The 19,347-nt window shown below is 35.9% G+C and overlaps 2 protein-coding genes across 5 annotated transcripts in view; one reads left to right on the forward strand and one right to left on the reverse strand.

Moving 5' to 3' along the window:
• TFPI (tissue factor pathway inhibitor) overlaps positions 1 to 16,239 on the reverse strand; it is a 69,617-nt gene extending 53,378 nt beyond the window's left edge. Inside the window, exon 1 of one of the 2 annotated variants that reach the window (XM_082466774.1) lies at positions 15,685 to 16,231. In XM_082466774.1, coding sequence (XP_082322900.1) covers positions 15,685 to 15,916 — 232 coding nt within the window. In that variant the 5' untranslated portion in view covers positions 15,917 to 16,231. Of the gene's footprint in view, positions 1 to 15,684 lie in introns of both variants that reach the window. The other variant, XM_082466775.1, reaches the window with a different exon arrangement.
• Positions 13,585 to 19,347, forward strand: part of LOC309663212 (uncharacterized protein) — a 499,391-nt gene continuing 493,628 nt past the window's right edge. For all 3 annotated transcript variants that reach the window (XR_014265151.1, XR_014265152.1, XM_082466834.1), the window contains exons 1-2: positions 13,585 to 15,026; positions 15,807 to 15,876. The gene's annotated coding sequence lies outside the window, so the exon portion shown is untranslated. The remainder of the gene's footprint in view (positions 15,027 to 15,806; positions 15,877 to 19,347) is intronic.

Here is a 19,347-nt window from a genome sequence, read left to right on the forward strand (position 1 = left end):
GCAAATATTAATTCACATAATCCTCACAGTGACTCTATAAGGTGAGTGTGAAGATGGGGAAGGAACATCCTATAAGTGAACTGTGGAGAACAAGGATGAGGTAAATAGGTCTAAGAAGAAGATTAAGAAATAGACAGGGAAACAAAAGGAAACCTGGGAGGCTGTAGTGACATAGATGCTAAGGAAGTGAATAGTTCATAAAACTGGCACAAGTTGACAATGTCTAAAGCACAGAGGGTTCAAGTACAAGATTTAAAAAACATGCATGGGGTTTAGTGACAGTGGCATTGTCAGTACCCTTGCACACTGCAAAATAAAATTTGGTACAGTGGTGGGGGGCAGCAACTGGTGACCTGAGGAAGGAATTGGAACAAAGGCTGTGAAAACAGCAATTGAGGATATCATTTTACAAATCTATGCTGGAAAGTAAGAGAGGGTGTTTGAGGGAAACTTTTGTGGAGGGCTTAGTTTAATATGATTCTGCCACTAGAGAGGAAGAGACAAAAGCTAAAAATAAAAATAAAATAAATAGAGACTGAGATCCTGGACACAAGTAAAGAGGGTCTAACCCTGGCCTGAAGAAAAGAGTAACTTCCACTGAAATGAGGTTTTCTCTGTGGGGAGAGAAATAGGACACATTTTTCAGAGGTGTGTGTGTGTGTGTGTGTGTGTGTATGCGTGTCTTGTGATGGAGCTGTTGAAGAGTAGGCAGAAAGTTGAAGATTTTCAGACTTCCCTGGTGGCGCAGTGGTTAAGAATCTGCCTGCCAATGCAGGGAACACGGGTTCAAGCCCTGGTCTGGGAAGATCCCACATGCCATGGAGCAACTCAGCCCGTGTGCCGCAACTACTGAGCCCATATGCTGCAACTACGGAAGCCCACACGCCTAGAGCCCGTGCTCTGCAACAAGAGAAGCCACCGCAATGAGAAGCCCATGCCCCGCAATGAAGAGTAGCCCGTGCTTGCCACAACTAGAGAAAGCCCGTGTGCAGCAATGAAGATCCAACGCAGCCATAAATAAATAAATAAATAAAATGAAAATTGAAGATTTTCTTGCTGTGATTCAATTTTCTATGTGAAGAAGAGGCTGAGATTTTCTGTTCAAAATGTCAAGAAATAACGGACTTTTAAAAATGTTAGGGTTTGCCATTTTCTCTAGGTAAAATAAAATGGCGTATCGAAAATCTTAAAGGATTATGGGCTGCTGGAATCCCAAACTATAAATTCATAGTAATTTGTGCTTTCAAAATTCAGTGCCCTTTCCCTCCAGATTCAGGAATTAAACTTTTGAAGGATTCAGAGTTAGATTTTATCAATTGCACAGAGATAAAGGACAAAAAAGGCAGGACTTTGAGTAGTGTTGGCAAGCGGAAGTATATAAGTGGCTTATTATTTAATCGTCAACTAAAAATTTTTCCTTAATGTGTACTTTCTTTGTTAAAAAACGTAGATGATACTTTAAGGTACTGATATGACACTTGGGAATTTAAAAATATGAAAATGACTAAATGTACAATCTTTTTAAGAATAGGAAATAATATTACATTTTTAAACAATGTAGGTATGCAACATTGACAATTATTAGATACGGCAGTACATCCATCCACCAGATGTAATATTATACAAAGTTAAATTGGTAATGATAATGACTAGAAGATTAAGAGGGGATTAATCATGGTAATATGAATTTTAAAAGCTGTATACAAAAATATATGTATACTTTAAGATCAACTAAGCAAAAATTGCTGTTTATACAGAAAAATATGCTTTAATAAGGGAAATTAGGTCAGTGAGATTATGGATATATTTTTGTCTTTTTTTCTTTTTAACTTTGTAAGGTTGTTTCAGTCATCTCATTTGCTTATGCAACAACAATTCTCTGTCACTTTTCATTGATAGATGAACTGAATATGTTCATACGTCCAGTTCTCAGGGAAGGATAGCCTATGCCCACCTAAGGAATAAATTTATAAATAATAAACTCTTCATTAATCCACATTAATCATGGTGATTCCATTTCCCTTACAGACACTGGTTTAGATATTTCTATTTCATAAATCTCTGACCAATGAGATGAGAAAGGAAGTATGCTATCTTCCAGGGCTGGGGAACTTTTGAAAAGGTCCTTATTCTAAATGGAGCCACATGGGAAGGGCACATAATATTTCCTTCCACTTGTTTTGTCTGTATGTGATGACTATGACTGAAGCAACCATCTTATAATGTTGAGGAGAACTATCCCTAGATAAGGACGACCTGCTGTTAGTGATGGAAATAAAAAGATGGAAAGCACTTAGATCTGTGTTGAATTAACAAATCTTGAGGCATCCTCTGTACTTTGTATAATGTGAACTATAAATGGCCTCATATTTAAGCTAGTCATGCTATGGATTTTGCCTTCTAGCAGCCAAATGTAACCTGACAGTTATTTTGCTGTTTTTATTTCACAAACTGGCTATTAACCAACTTTTTCAGCGTTTTCGATTGGAGGATGCTTGGAGGATGGGAAAATAATATCATTACTATATAGCTCAGGTCAGAATCCCTTTTTCTTATCATTAAAATTATTTTGGGACTTCCCTGGTAGCACAGTGGATAAGACTCCACACTCCCAGTGCAGGGGGCCTGGATTCGATCCCTGGTCAGGGAACTAAATCCCACATGCATGCTGCAACTAAGAGTTCACATGCCACAACTAAGGAGCCTGGGAGCTACAACTAAGGAGCCTGCCTGCTGCAACTAAGGAGCCCTCGAGCCGCAACTGAGGAGCCCGGCTGCCTCTACTAAGACCTGGTGCAACCAAATAAATAAATAAATATTAAAAAAATTATTTTGCCCTTAAAATAATGCCTGATGTTTTGCTTTATAAAAGTCAGATTTTCAGATTATATTCTAAAAATACACCCAGACTAATGATAAAATATGAGAAACAATGAAGCAAAACATTCTGAACCTGGTAAGTAAACTAATATTGGAACACAGTAAAATACAATCAAAACAACAACAAAAACAAGTCTCCCCAAATAGTTGCAGACTATTCACTCTAATCATGTTTACTAAAAGATTGGCCAATCCTTCAGGAAACATCTATTGGATTTGACTCTTGTTACAGGAAGTCATATTTCTGGAGAACTGCTTAATGTGGAATTCTTTAATGTTAGCAAATATGTCAAATCACAACATTTATCTGTATTTTAGACTGTGACAATTTCACTGATTAAAAAGTTTGTTACTCTCTCTCTCTTTTGGATATGAAGTGGTTGTTAGGTATGATTTTATAAAGCAGGGAAGTTTCCTCTAGGAATGAAATGTTAAAAGCTGTTTACTGTGTAGGTCTAATTTCTTGTCATTTGTAATACTATGAGAAAGAAAACTTAAAAAAAAAAAAAAAATCCCAGAGAAAAGAAATAGCTATGCCGGGAGAAAAAACTGAGTATCTTCATGTTACAACCAAATAGCATACAACATATGTAAACTAAGTTTAAAAAATTTTAAAAAGCTGAAGTGAAGGGCAAGGTCATAGAATTATATACTGCTAGAGATATAAAAAACTACAGGGATAAGTATCTAGAATATCCTGCGTTTTTTAATAAGGACACTGAAGCCCTGAAACTAATTTTTTCTCTCCAAAGTCTTACATTTGCATATTGACAGAGCTTCAACTCAAACACAGGAATTGTGACCATCCCTAAAAAGGGCAACTGCAAGCTTAAGAAAGACCCCCTATTTTCACAAATATCTTCTTCTTTCTTTTTTCCCCTAAAGTGAATTTCAGATTATTTACATTCTCTAGAAATTAGCAATTCATCAAAACATAAGTAGGGGATTTTTATTCTCTGTTTTGGACTAAAGTTCTGTAAGTAAAGTAAGTCAAGAAACTCACCAATTATTTTTTTAAACTTTTGTGTTTATATTTTTTAAGAGGAAAAATAATCTCCCTCTACATAATAATAGGGAATATTAATTCTTATTACTAGCTAAGAGAGAAGAGTGAGAGAACTGGATGTGGAGAAGGAAAATTGAGAAGCAATAAGCGAGAGCGGGAGAGCAAAGAGATAATTATAAAGTTAAGAATAGTGGAAATGTAGGGACTTCCCTGGTGGCACAGTGGTTAAGAATCTGCCTGCCAATGCAGGGGACACGGGTTCGATCCCTGGTCCGGGAAGATCTCACATGCCACGGAGGAACTAAGCCTGTGTGCCACAACTACTGAGCCTGCGCTCTAGAGCCCGTGTGCCACAACTACTGAAGCCCACATGCCCTAGAGCCCATGTGCCACAACTACTGAACCCATGCGCTGCAACTGCTGAAGCCCATGCACTCTAGGGCCCGTATGCCACAACTACTGAGCCCATGTGCTGCAACTACTGAAGCTCATGTGCCTAGAGCCCATGCTCCGCAACGAGAAGCCACTACAATGAGAAGCCCGCGCACCACAATGAAGAGTAGCCCCCGCTTGCTGCAACTAGAGAAAGCCCACGTGCAGCAATGAAGACCAATGCAGCCAAAATAAATAAATTAATTAATTAATTAAAAGAAAGAATAGTGGAAATGTAAATATGTAAAAATATTTCTGAAATTTGTAAGAAAGGTCCAAAGAGAGTGTATATATTTTACTGAGAAAAATACAATGAACAAAGGAAAATAAGATAGAAATACATAATAAAAGAAATAATGCCAAAGATTCTTCCTTATATAGTTGCCCATAGCTACCAAAACTCTTAGAAAAAAGGTGGGGAATTATTTTGTCTAGATATTACAGTTAAATTTGTACGACATTTTGTCAAAAGAAGGTGGCATTCATTTCTTTGAATGAGTTCACCTTTCCTCATCACAGGGACTCTTCTTAATCTAATCCAGTTTAACAGCAAAGATCTTCATAGTATGCTGTTTTCATTTTTTTCCTTTAAGCAGGAAAATAAATAAATAGATAAATAAATAAAACTTGGTATTATATATCTAAACCAAAATGGAGATTTCTGAGGATATAATTCTGGTCAACTACTAATGCCAGTAGCCCCAAATGGAAGGAAATAAAAAAGAAAAGCAAAGGAATACAATGAATTTTGGTGTGAGAAAAGAAAAGAATTGAATATATTAACTATGTCTTTATTATCATTACTGTCCATATTAGAAAGAAAATTACATAGAAAGACCTATGGCTGCTTCTGTCTATTTTTTCTCCTGTTTGTATCTGCTCTTCTAGGCACCCATTATTTAGTAAGATAAGAAAATGGTATTTCAGGACCATTGCTTCCCTGATTATATGTCTATCAATCAATCTATCTCCTGATTACATAATTAATTTATTAATTCTAATTAATCTATTAATTATTATTGAGTATGACATCTTAGGCAGGAGGTATATGTATTTTGGAAAGACAGTTGAGACCTTCCTAACAGGTTTCTAGTTAGAACCTTGATTCATAGCTTATGTAATTCAGGTTATTTTACCTTTTTTAATTTTAAAGATCAATAGATAAAGTCAAGTCTGTTTCCTCATTTCCCCTCAAAGTCTGTTGCCATCTTAGATTTTGTCTCTGCTCAGAGAAATATATTGGAAACTTCTCAACTTCCTGCTTTTGATAGTATCTGTTGTAGTATGAGAAAAGGAGAGGAAATGTTAGTGCATGTATGGGAAGTTCCCACAAAATATTCCTATACTGTCATTTCCTTGAGGGAAAGAGAAGCAAAATTTATACTCAATGTACCTGAGGCTAGATATTTATAACATTCTGGTGTCAGATGAATAATCAGGTAACTTTGTTTCTGACTATGAAAGTGTTATGATTCCAAATATTAGCTAAAGTTTTTATACTTAAGTACAATAAACATGTTGAACCAGTAATGATCAATTTTCTCCCTCCTCAGTGAGAGTAATTCTGCGGGTGAAGTAAGTCCGAAAGTAAAAAACCCGGGAATTTCTGATTGTGCTCTAATGAAAAGCAACTGAGCTTAGTTAAGATTGGAACTGCAGCTGTTGGTGACTACACCCATGACATCCTGAGTTCAACTTTCTGAGTCATCATTGTAAAGGAACAGAGGTCCCAGGCAGCTAAGTCATGGTCCTCCAGGAACCATTAACATGTTAATCTTCAGCCACTTCCATTCAGACTGTAAAATGTCAGACCCATGAAACAATGAACTATGGACTCAGAGAATGAAAGGAAACTAGTGCTACTTCCTATTTTACTCATAGCATCCAATAAATAGTTCTTTTTTTCTCTTGGTTCCTCACATTGAATGCTCATTATTTTACATTTTTATAAATATCTGCTAGTTTCTCTAAATTGCCATTCCTTTTTCTCCTATTCATATTCTACCTAACACATAATCAGGAATCAGATAGCATGTTCTTGTTAAATGCCCTACTTAATTCCCCTGATTGTAATTTTTGAGAATGAAGACCAGAGTTTTTATTTGTGTTAAGTTACTTCAAATCCTAATAGGTTAATTTATAAATGATTAAAATTTATCACATTGGGCTTCCCTGGTGGCACAGTGGTTGGGAATCTGCCTGCCAGTACAGGGAACACAGGTTTGAGCCCTGGTCTGGGAAGATCCCACACGCCATGGAGCAACTAAGCCTGTGTGCCACAACTACTGAGCCTGCACTCTAGAGCCCGTGAGCCACAACTACTGAGCCTGCGCACCACAACTACTGAAGCCCACATGCCTAGAGCCCTTGCTCCACAACAGGAGAAGCCACAGCAATGAGAAGCCCGCGCACCGCAAGGAAGAGTAGCCTCCACTCACCTCAACTACAGAAAGCCCATGTGCAGCAACGAAGACCCAATGTAGCCAAAAATAAATTAAAAAAAAAAAAATTATCACATTGTACACTTTTTGTACCCTGCATAAGTTCTAATATATAAAAAGCACATAGTTAATGCTCAGCTTTAAAGATATTAAAAATTGAATCTGCTTATTCAAGTGTAATGATTGAACTGAAGATCTTAAAATAATTTAATCTCTTCCAAGACTTCTCAAAAAAAGATCTTTTCTCCAAGATATCTTATACATAGGATAACTTATCCATTTCTACCCCACCCTTATCCCTCCTATGTCAAGTTTATCGGCCTTTGAAATCTTTATCTTGCCTTCTTCAGGATATATTATTACTTGACACTCTTTTTTGATCCCAATGCTATATACTGTTTTCCTTGGATATTTAATCATGTCTCAGATATATTTTTCATGGTGATATGTAAGCTCCTGAGAGATCTGAGGAAAACTATACATTCCCTTCTAAAGAGCAAATACATGGCTCAGATATTTTTTCACACATGTTTTTGAGGACCATCCATGAATGCCCATTTACTCATATCTTTTCAGAAGAGGCTTCCAGTACCTATTAGGAAGGATAGATGGTCACTTGTATCTCTTTGGCCTCTGAATAAGGAGATGGTAATATGGAATGCAGGTGGTGGTTGGGAGAGCAATGTTGACATAGTAGTGATAGGGCAAACATTGGTACCTAAGGAACCTTTTCCTTTCTTTAGGGATATAACTAATAAATGCAAATGGCTTTAAAGGAGTTTCGTCCAGAGTTTACCACAAATAGAAAAACAAAAAAAACAACAACCCTCTTTTGCCATGTTAATTGAGGCTAATCTAAATTCTCCCTAGTTAAACACTTTTCTTCCACTGGAACATTCTTCAGCAATTCCTTAAGAGAAAAACATACAAAAAGAGGTTAATCCTGGGAAATCTGAAACTTGAAAAAAATTATTAGCACTGAAAGGAGGGCCTGAGTGTTTCTAAGGTAAATTGCTTATCTCAATTTTTTTATAAACCTGCATTAGTGCCAGGATGTAGATGCCATAATGATTTCTTTACTGTGTACCTGTTTTCCTTTCCTCATAGACTGAAAAACTATGCTAAAGGAGACTAAAACCACAGAACTCAAATAAGATGCACAGAAACTTCAATAATGTACACACTCTTACATAATTATAAAAACAAATTCTAACGCTAAATATAATTTTTGTTTACAATATTTGTCATTTGGGATTATCTGTTTATATCAATTGGTACATATAATTAAGCAGGAAACACCTGAAACTTCTTTCATAAAAAGAGAAAGTTTTAATTTGTGCTGTCAATGAACTTTCCCAGATTCCAATATGTAGAAGTATCCAGGAATCAGGGGAGGAAAGATAATTATGAGAAACTGTGAAAGGAAACTATCAGTAAAGGCAATCTTTAATTCATTGCAAAACTATGGAGGCTTTAGGTAAATAACACTCAGCACTCAGAGTTTTGGAAATGCCTGTTGAACAAGTGACAACTTGATTGGTTTTAAGCTTGTAGAATGAATTTGTCATCTAAAATAGAAGAGAGTAAAATATTAGCCGCCCAAACAACTACCATTATCAGAAAATCATAATGAAACAAACTGCTTATCTGAAATGAAATAATTATTTTTTAGAAATAGTGAATTTAAGTTTTTCATTGTACAATCATGTAAATATATTTACTCATCTAATATAGTTGCTGAGATATAGCAGGCAAAAAATGTACTTATCTTATCCAGGCCAATGAATGAATTACAGTTTATATGCCCTTAAAATTTCTCATTCTATTTATGTTTATTTTTAGTTTTTTAGGATATCATTAAAATGTAATTTAAAAAAGTAGCCCTTCCACTGCACAGCAAAGGAAACCATAAACAAAACAAAAAGATAACCCACAGAATGGGAGAAAATATTTGCACACGATATGACTGAGAAGGGATTAATCTCCAAAATATACAAACAGCTCATGCAGCTCAATATCAAAAAAACACAAATAACCCAATCAAAAAATGGGCAGAAAATCTAAATAGACATTTCTCCAAAGAAGACATGCAGATGGCCAAAAAGCACATGAAAAAATGCTCAACATTGCTAATTATTACAGAAATACAAATCAAAGCGACAATGAGGTATCACCTCACACCAGTCAGCATGACCATCAAAAAAATCTACAAACAATAAATGCTGGAGAGGGTGTGGAGAAAAGGGAACCTACACTGTTGGTGGGAATGTAAATTGGTACAGCCACTATGGAGAACAGTATGGAGGTTCCTTAGAAAAGTAAAAATAGAGCTACCATATGATCCAGCAATCCCACTCCTGGGCATATACTCAGAGAAAACCATAATTCGAAAAGATGCATGCACCCTAATGATCATTGCAGTACTATTTACAATAGCCAAAACATGGAAGCAACCTAAATGTCCATTGACAGATGAATGGATAAAGAAGATGTGGTACACATATATAATGGAATATCGCTCAGCATTAAAAAAAGAATGAAATAATGCCATTTGCAGCAACATGGACAGGCCTAGAGATTAACATACCAAGTGAATTAAGTCAGACAAAGAAAGACAAATATCATATGATATCACTTATATGTGGAATCTAAAAAAGAGGTACAAATGAACTTATTTACAAAACAGAAACAGACTTACAGACTTAGAAAACAAATTTATGGTTACCAAAGGGGAAAGGTTGTAGGGAGGGATAAATTAGGAGTTTGGGATTGCATATACACATTACTATATATAAAATAGATAATTAACAAGGACCTACTGTATAGCACAAGGAACTCTACTCAGTCATCTATAATAACCTATATGAGAAAAGAATCTGAAAAAGAATAGATATATGTATATGTGTAACTGATTCACTTTGCTGTACACCTGAAACTAACACAACATTGTAAATAAACTATACATCAATACAAAATAAAAATTTAAAGAAAAATAGCCGTTCTACTTCCAGCCACAATGGATTAACATTGGATTTATCCTCCCACCTGAAACAACTTAAAAAAATAAAATAGTCAAAATGTATTAAATGATGGTTTCCCGCTAACTAAATATTGGTCAGTGAAGAGCAGTGATCCCATAAGGATGGGAAACAAGAGTTCAGCCCTACATTCCGATTTGCTCCAGCACACTGACTGAAGGGAGTTTCCACATTCAAATTCAGGAAAAGGAGGTTCTGGAATTGCCCAGTGGTCTCCCTGAGTTTAGGAGAAAGCACATTGTCTGCAGAGGCCAGGGTAGCTAGAGTATGCACGGTTGTGTAACAGAGTAGAGAGCTATACAGAAGGAGAGATCCAGAAATCTTCAGATGGCCCTCAAGTCTTCAGCCTAATACTGATCAGTACATATACAAGAGAAAAGTACCCAAGTTTGGGTAAAGAACCACCTTAAAGGGCTAGAGGGGAATAACACTTAGAACACACGTAAAGCTGTGAATATTTTCTTGTCCCTAAATTGCAAAAACCTCCATTCATGGTGCATTAAGCAGAATAGTCAGAAAGTTTTTTTCTCAGTACTGGGAAAAAAATTAACCATAGAATAAACATTTCTCTGATTCTGCCTAACAAAGCTTGACAGTGAGATAACAAAATACAAGATTGTTTCCAAGTAATTAAACTGCAACTCAGAACAGAGCTCAATATTATTTACAGGAATACAACATATTCAGCACTTAAGAAGGTAAGATTCATAATATCAGGCATTCAAATAAAAATTATAAGGTCTGCAAAAAACAGTAAAATATAACATAATGAGAAGAAGCCAAATGACACAGAAATGACACAGAAAATAGAATTAACAAACTAAACTAAAATTAAACTAAAAGTTTAACTGCATTCATAAACTAAACTAAAATTTTAAACTAAAATTTAACTAAATTTTAAACTAAAATTTAAACTAAAATTTTAACTGCACTCATATGTTCAAGAATCTAGAGAAAATATTGAGTGTGTTAAATAGAGAAAGAAGATAAAGACTCAAACTGAGTTTCTAGAGATGAAAACAACATTATTTGAGATGAAAAATACACTAGATGGGATTATAAACACATTGGACATAAAAGAAAAGATAAGTAAATTTGAAGATATAATGATAGAAACTATGTAAATTGAAAGAAAAAAACTAAAAATATTTTCATTTACTATTTTTGATTGTGGTAAAATAGATATACCATGAAATTTGCAATTTTAACTATTTTTAAGTGTACAACTCAGTGGCATTAATTACATTTATATTTTTGTGCAATCATCACCACTACCTACTTCCAAAATGTTTCATTACCCCAAACAGAAACTTTGTATCCATTAAGCAATAACTCACCATTCATCCCTTCCTCCAAACTCTGGTAACCTCTATTCTACTTTCTTTTTCTATGAATTTGCCTATTGTAGATATCCCATGTAAGTGAAATTATACACTATTTGTTTTTTTGTGTGTGTCTGGCTTATTTCACTTAGCATAATGTTCTCAAAATCATTCATGTAGCATGAATCAGAAGTTCATTCATTTTATAGTCACGTATATTTGAAATTGGTTGCACATAGAAGAGTGAGTAGGCGTTTGATATTTTGATATAATCATTTTGATTCATTTCCTGGGATACTTTGAAGTTTATTGCTAAAAGAACTTTAAAAATATTACCAATATTTTGCAACAAACACTACTATTCTGGAGACTCACCCAATTTATGAGATTTACTCCATTTCTAAGCCTTGCGAAGTAAGGAATGAGGTGATGTTTAGATTACAGGATTATTACAGGATTCAAGGATGGGATAGATGTTGGTAAGAAACATGAATAGGAGAGACAGAATGAGGTTGGCAGCAGGGTGTTGGTGGCACTGAGGGTGTGGTACAGTTGAAGGGGGTCAATGGCACTCTATGCTTGATAATAAAAACAGTAGGGGCTTCCCTGGTGGCGCAGCGGTTGAGAATCTGCCTGCCAATGCAGGGGACATGGGTTCGTGCCCCGGTCTGGGAAGATCCCACATGCCGCAGAGCAACTAGGCCCGTGAGCCACAACTACTGAGCCTGCGCGTCTGGAGCCTGTGCTCCGCAACAAGAGAGGCCGCGATAGTGAGAGCCCCGCGCACCGCGATGAAGAGTGGCCCCCACTTGCCGCAACTGGAGAAAGCCCTCGCACAGAAACGAAGACCCAGCACAGCCATAAATAAATAAACAAATTAAAAACAAAAAACAAAAAAAACCCACCACAGTATATCAGTGCTGTATTGATAGATACTTTTACATTCCTGATGTTGAAATAGCCTAATCAACAACATGTAATATTTATTCAGTCTAGAGAGAATGCTACCATCACATTTTGATTGAGGAATTCCTTGCAGTAATTCTGTGTCTCCCCAGGTACCTGTGGTCTATCAGATGGAGCAAGTGAGACAGAAATATTGCAGCACTGGGACTCCTAGTATGGATCATGGACCTCTTGTTTTTAAAATAATTTTAAAATATGGTTGTTCCAACTAAGAAAGAGCATAGAATCACAAAGGAAGGCCTGAAGAGAGACGAACATAGCAGATTTGACATGCATCCAGTGCTTTTTGTTATTGCTTTTGAAAAGAAGAAAAGTGGAACTGACTAGGGTGCCCTCATCCTATTGGTAGCTGAATCCTAGGCTCTGGTTCTACACAGCACCTGCCACTTGAAGTGAAGACAGGGAGAGAACGGTAATGGGAAGACTGGGCTCCTGGAGATGATACATCACACCAAGAAAGCAGTCACTGAGGATCTCAGAGACCCAAGAGAGGTGGTCTAGCATAGAGAACTCTCTGGAATAACTTGCATCCTTTCTTCATTTTGGTGAGATTTAATATCCAGAAACAAGGACTTCAATAATCACTCCATGTCTTGAATTCAGATTTCTCCAAATGCAGATGGTAACAATCAAATAATTATATCATTGGAATTTTCTATAAAAAAAAATATAATGCATTTAAAAGTATTTTTGTTTTGGGACTTCCCTGGTAGTAAGACTCTGTGCTCCCAATGCAGGGGGCCCCGGTTCGATCCCTGGTCAGAGAACTAGATCCTGCATGCTGCAACTAAAGATCCTGCATGGCACAACGAAGATCCTGCATGCCACAACTAAGACCTGGTGCAGCCAAATAAATAAATAATTTTTTTTAAAAAGTGTTTTTTGTTTTAAAAAAGACAACTCTGCAAATTAAATTTCCTGAGTTACATGTTTTAGATGGTAAACAAGAAAAGGGTGGCTGAAGACAGCCTTTATTGAGAATAGATGAGTTGGACTGTAATACAATTTTTAGATCGTGTCTACATAGCAAAAATAAATTGATATAATTAGCTAATTTTAATCAATATTATTATTCTACTTATTTAATTTATACCAATAAACAAGATTTTTTTGAAAACCCTGTTCTGAGTACTTCCCTTTCCTTTTCATATTGTCTCTCCTGTCCCACACCCCCCCCCCTTTTTTTTGGCAAGGATGTTTATTTTACTTTTTTTTTCTTCTATTAAGTAGAGATGTTTGATTCAGTTGAAATCTGTATTAAAAGTTTGTGACAGTGAATTTAGTAAACCAACAATTCCTAAAGAATCTATAGCATATCTACTATTTGGTTAGATTGCTAGGTGTTCTGGGAATAAACAAAACCTTTTCAGTTTGGCTTTTTTCCTCTAGTAGTCATCTGTCCAATTATGGGTTTTTTTTTTTTATAACTTTATTTATCTATTCTTGGCTCCGTCGGGTTTTTGTTGCTGCGCGTGGGCCCTCTCCAGTTTCAGTGAGCGTGGGGCTATTCTTCGTTGCGGTACGCAGGCTTCTCATTGCGGTGGGTTCTCTTGTTGTGGAGTACCAGCTCTAGGCGTGTGGGCTCAGTAGTTGTGGCACTCAGACTCAGTAGTTGTGGCTCGCAGGCTCTAGAGCTCAGGCTCAGTAGTTGTGGTACACAGACTTAGCTGCACCACGTCATGTGGGATTTTCCCAGACCAGGGCTGGAACCCATGTCCTCTGCATTGGCAGGCGGATTCTTAACCACTGCACCACCTGGGAAGTCCCCCAATTATGTTTTGAATTTGAATGATGTAGATAACTAAGACCAGGAAATTAATTCTTAGGAGGGAATAAGTTAGTGTTATGAAAACTATAGTTTAATACAAAAACAATTTTCTATTTCATAGATTATTTTTAAATTTAGCAATACTGTTTATAGTAGAAGATTCTAGGCAAAATAGTTGTACAATCAATAAGCAAATGAAGCCTAGAGTTACGGACAACCAATCAGACCAGCAAGCACTACGTGATAGCATAATCCATTTGAACAGGACCACATTTCCCAAAGAGGTTTTCATCTAGTCATTGGAGATAAAACAAATGCTTAAAGATATCAGACTGTACCTTTAAAAACAAAAAACAAAACTTGTACAAGTCAGCATACCTAATAGAGAACGGAACCAAATAGTAGTATATATGCCATTAAAGCTCTCTAATAAGATTGTACAGTTACCTGAAGAAGACAAATTTGGCTTCCCAATATAACCATTCAAATTGTTAAAAGTAAATATTTTAAAGTTTTACATCTGTAGTGTTAATTATCTGTATTTACATTAATAGTTTTCCAACTCTGTTGATCCCTAAGGATATTTTATACCATTTTATTAACCCATAGGCCCCAAATTAAAATTTCATACTCCAATACATTTTCAGAGATTATTCACCCTTCAGTTTAAGTATTAGATAAAATATAGATTATATGTCTTGAAATAATCATGCACTAGAATGATGAGTATAAAAGAATCCTAAAAATGTTTTATGAAAGGTTAAAAAACTTTGCAATATCTCAAAATTGACACAATTTTTCACCTCTGACGTAAATATTACGCTTTTACACACAATAAAATATGACTCTCTGGGCTGTATGTTTCCTGCTTGGGTTCTGCCCTTTGTATTTAATGTTATCACAATTATACAAAGTCATTTTGTGACTAATTTCCAGAGCACTGAGTCACAGTGTGGCTGTTACTTATCTTTTCTTTTTTTTTCTGCACAGCACTGCTCTTGGCCCTCATTTTTCCATTAATACTCATACAAATGAGTGCTTCCATAATTAATTTTTTTTGTTTCATTATAGTTCTGTGGTTGTGTACTTCTATACTATGTGCTTTCTTTACTACCAGAAGCTAAATTTAATATCGTTTTATAAGCAACAAGAATATGACAGTACATCATATAGGTATGTAATCTATTGCTTTAATTTACGTAATTGTACTATATATAGTGCAATCCTATCTATTCTTATTTTAGTATATTTAGAATATGAGCTTTTGTTTTTGGAGACGTGTAAAGTATTTTCTTAAGAGAGATTAGTTAATGCTGGCAAGAAATATTTAGACTACAAGGATTCTAATGTTTATACCTTATTTTAAATATCATCAATTAATGGCAATGAAAGAAGTTTCTTTAAACATAAGGCTGCCAGTCTCTTTATTATATTTCTTTATATGTTACTAAATAATGTTTAAAGGTTAAAAAAAAATCTTCAGAAAATTCCAATTAAAGACACAATTAGTAAAGAACTGCCACTACAAGATTAAAATTATAAACAAGGCTACATCTCACCGACTTTTTATGTTCATGGTCTTAAAAGCATAATCCTATGTTGCATCTATATTTGCTTAAAACTAAATGGAAAATGCTGAGTATTTAGTTTAGCATTGCAATGAGTTTGTTTACAGAGAAGGGTCGATTTTCATTGTAGGGTTACAGACAATGGTCCTCCCCTACAAGTCTTTGCCTCTCAGCACCCTTGTTCCCCCACCCCCACCCCCCGCCAAGGAAAAGAAATAAAAGTTATTTCTCATGGGCTAGAAAGTATATTGCCAAGTACTCACGAGTAAAATCTCTGAAGAAAGTTCTTGGAAAGATTTTTTTCAAAGCCGAGTTGAGGTCATTTTGTTTTCCCTTCCAGGCATTGAAGAGAGGATTTATCTTTTCTACTTCTTCTTTTAAACAGATCAGGAAACTGGGGAGTGAAGAATAATGAAAGAACTGCAATCTGATCCCGCCAGCAGTGAAAGGGCGAGGTAAGAATTTGACTTTTATCCAGCTCAAAGTCACTCCCATCTGTTGGAGCAAAGAGGAGCCTCAGAGCCGGTCTCAGAGATCACCCACAGCTGGGAATAGCCAGGCTTCCTGTTTAGGTCACTCCAACTCTTTTTAGGCTAATTTCGCCAAATTATTCTAAAGCCTTTTCTATTATGAAGGAAACAGACAAAGGAATCAGCTTACACTAAGATTTCAGAATTACTATTTTTGAATAACTATCTCTTTTACTTTTCAGGATTCTTTGTAATCAGTTAAAAAAAAAAACACTTTTTTCCCCCAGAGCTATATATTTTTAAAATATTATATATTTGTCATCATGTAGTTACTTAATAAAGTGAAACTTTTTTTTTTGCAGTTTATTTCTTCAAATTGTTTCATCCACGTTGTCAATATATTTGTGAAAAACACCTGAGGGCTATTGAAATTCCCTTTGATTAGAGAGGCAATGCAATGTATTGCCTGTTGCAGAATGTCAGGCTGTAAACCCTGCCTCAGCTACTTACTAGCTTTGCAACTTTGGTCAATTATTTAAACTCTCTGTGCCTCAGTTTCTTTTTCCCTAAAATAATGATAAAAGTTCCTAAGTTTGATATAAGTAGTAAATGGATTAATACATATAATATATATACATATAGACATATAAAGCACTTAGTCCTCCACACAGCAAACCTTCAATAAATGTTAACTATCATGTTTATTGCTGTTGTTTATATCATAATTATTATTTTACATGATATGTAAATATTTAAAGGCATCACTCACTTTGCTCTGCTCTAGGTCACTATCGCTGAAGTTAACCCTTGGTATTTCCGTAATGGAATTATGGCCATATCAGGCTAAGATCACTAGAGATTTCGTAAGATGGCAGAATCTTCTTTGCCATGACGGCTGAAGTCATTTGATCAGAAAACCCATCAGTTTCTTGTTTTCTCCATCTCTGATTGTCTTCATGTCTTCAACTTTTCTTGCTTCCTTCCTTTGACCTCTGGGTAAGGGGTTGTTACTGAGTCCAGGCTCATACTACTCGCCTCAGGACAGGCCAATAAATCAAGAGATGGGCTGTTGGGGCAAGGAATAGCGACTTTATTCAGAAAGCCGGCAGGCCGAGAAGATGGTGGACTCCTGTCCCAATAGAACCATTTTGCCTGAGTTAGAATTCAGGCTTCTTTTATACTAAAGGGGAGGGAGGAAAGTCAAACCTTTCCTGGTTCCCCTCAGCCTCTGGAGAGGCTGTGTTAATTTCTTCCTCTCTGCAGTCATTCACAGGTGGGCCTAGTCAGGATGTTTTCTTGTGAGCTAAACAAAAGTATTTTAATTTAATGCTCATTACCTGGGAGGCAGGGTTCCCAGAGATGGGCCATTATGTATAATTTAAGCTTATAGGCAACATCCCTTTAGTGATTACCTTGTAATAGAATACAAAGGTCCTTCCCTATTACAGGGTAACTTTTCCTCTTGTGTGTTTTTACTATTTATTGAATAATTCCTAGGTGTCTGGTACATAAATTACCTCATTTAATTCTCACAGCCAGCTTGTGAAGAAAGCCCTCTCTGCATGACCATTTCACCATTTCATGGGTTTAAGAAGGTTAGGTATAGTTTGTGGAGCTCTGATTCAAATCATGTAGTCTGACTTCAGAGCACAGATACTTAAATACTCTTCTATGTTTCTTTCTCACCCACGTTCTGGATTTCATACCGCAACAAAACTTTGCTGTGTGTTGAAACTTTGTTTTTAATGAAGTTAAAAGCAGTCCTTCCCCAGGCCTAGTTCAAGAACTTTGCTGTATAATTATTACCCCTTATTACCTGTTGCAACTCAAGCACATTCAATGTTCCCTTCTTGCTCAGATTGTTGAGGAAAGTTGCCTGTTCTTGGACTGAAGTGGACATTGATTCATTTTTTGGCCAATCTGTAGGCTTTACTAAGGTAGCAGTAAGCTCAGCAAATCAGATTTCCTTTTTGGAAACTTATACTAAGAGCTATAGATAAAAGTATACAGTGCCAGGCTCTTAACTAAAAAGCCGAGATAGAGGAAGTGCTGACATCCAAAATGGTATGCGCCAGATGATTATGTGGAGAAAGCTAGTTGAGAGTGAATGGTGAAAGGGATGAATGAAAGAGTGCGTGTAACCTCTGAGAGAGAAACAGGGAAAGAATGAAAGCAAGAACAAGACTGAGAGATGAGATGAGAGATGAGAAAGTGATACCTGAGCTCTACAGTAACAGTCCTTCCCAGGCCTAGTTCAAGTTTTTCTAAGTACTCAAGAACATATACCCTTGTAATAAACCCTTTTTTCCCCCTAAGGTCATTTAAAAAATCTCTTTTTCTTACTATGTAAAGAACCCTATTTGAAAGAGCCACAACTGAGCTGAAGTTATTTTCTCAAAGATCATTTATTTCATATTTAAGTTGCACTTGACATCAGTGAAGACTTTTTACCATTTTATTTCCAAGTAATTCACACACACTTGGGTATTCTTGTGCTGAAGAGAATGTGGGAAATTGATGTAAACTACTGTTAAGGTAAGACAACCTGATGCTGTCACTTAAGGGCTCTGTGGACTCAGCTTTTCTCTCCGAGGCTCGCGTGAGCTCCTTTTTGAGGTTTTGTTACTAGTTTGCCTATCTATTGTGTACAACTCTAAGTCTAAATTATTTGGATAAAAAGATTTTCTCACCAACAACTTGACTATGTGCCATCGTATCTTAAAGTTCTTTGCATCTAATCATTATCTGGATGTTCCAAGTACCCACCTAATACTAAACACTCTCCTTTTCATTTCTCACCATACTCTGTTAATTTTGTCTTTCCAACTCTCACACAATTCAAATAATATTTCAGATTTTTATGAGCTTTATGAGAAGTTCATGAGTTTTATGATTCTATATTTTTCATTTTCCTGCCAGATGATGTGCATGTCCCACATAAAGGTTACTCTTCAAAATTGGATCACAATAAAGATGACCCACAAAGGGGACTGAAAATAAATCCTTTCTTCATAAAAACCCTGTTGATTTTGGGATAGTTTGTTATCAAGCATAACTTAGGAAGAGATAAATAATATACTCCCTACCCCCTTACCTTCTTCCCTTAAAGATGTGTTATATTGACCACATATATATTATGTTATGTAACCCTGGACCCCATACCCTCAGTCCCCCTGGTGTCCTGTGTTCCTTTTCACCCTATGCACTTCACTGTAGGATATGAAGTAATTTGGGGGGAGTGCTTTCTGGAAATTTACTGATGTTAAGCAGCAGTATAAACAAAATTAAGCAACAATCAATTTCAAATATGTTGCAGATTAAAGTTTATTCTTGTTAAGTAATATAGTAATAACAAAAGGGTTTTCAGAAATTTTACAGTCACAAGCAAGCTGACTCCATCTGTAGGAAAACTTCTCAAATTAGGTTAAATCTTTACATGGAACTCAAAATAAATAC

This window comes from Balaenoptera physalus (assembly GCF_965194825.1).
Source record: "Balaenoptera physalus genome assembly, chromosome: 6".
NCBI lineage: Eukaryota > Metazoa > Chordata > Mammalia > Artiodactyla > Balaenopteridae > Balaenoptera > Balaenoptera physalus.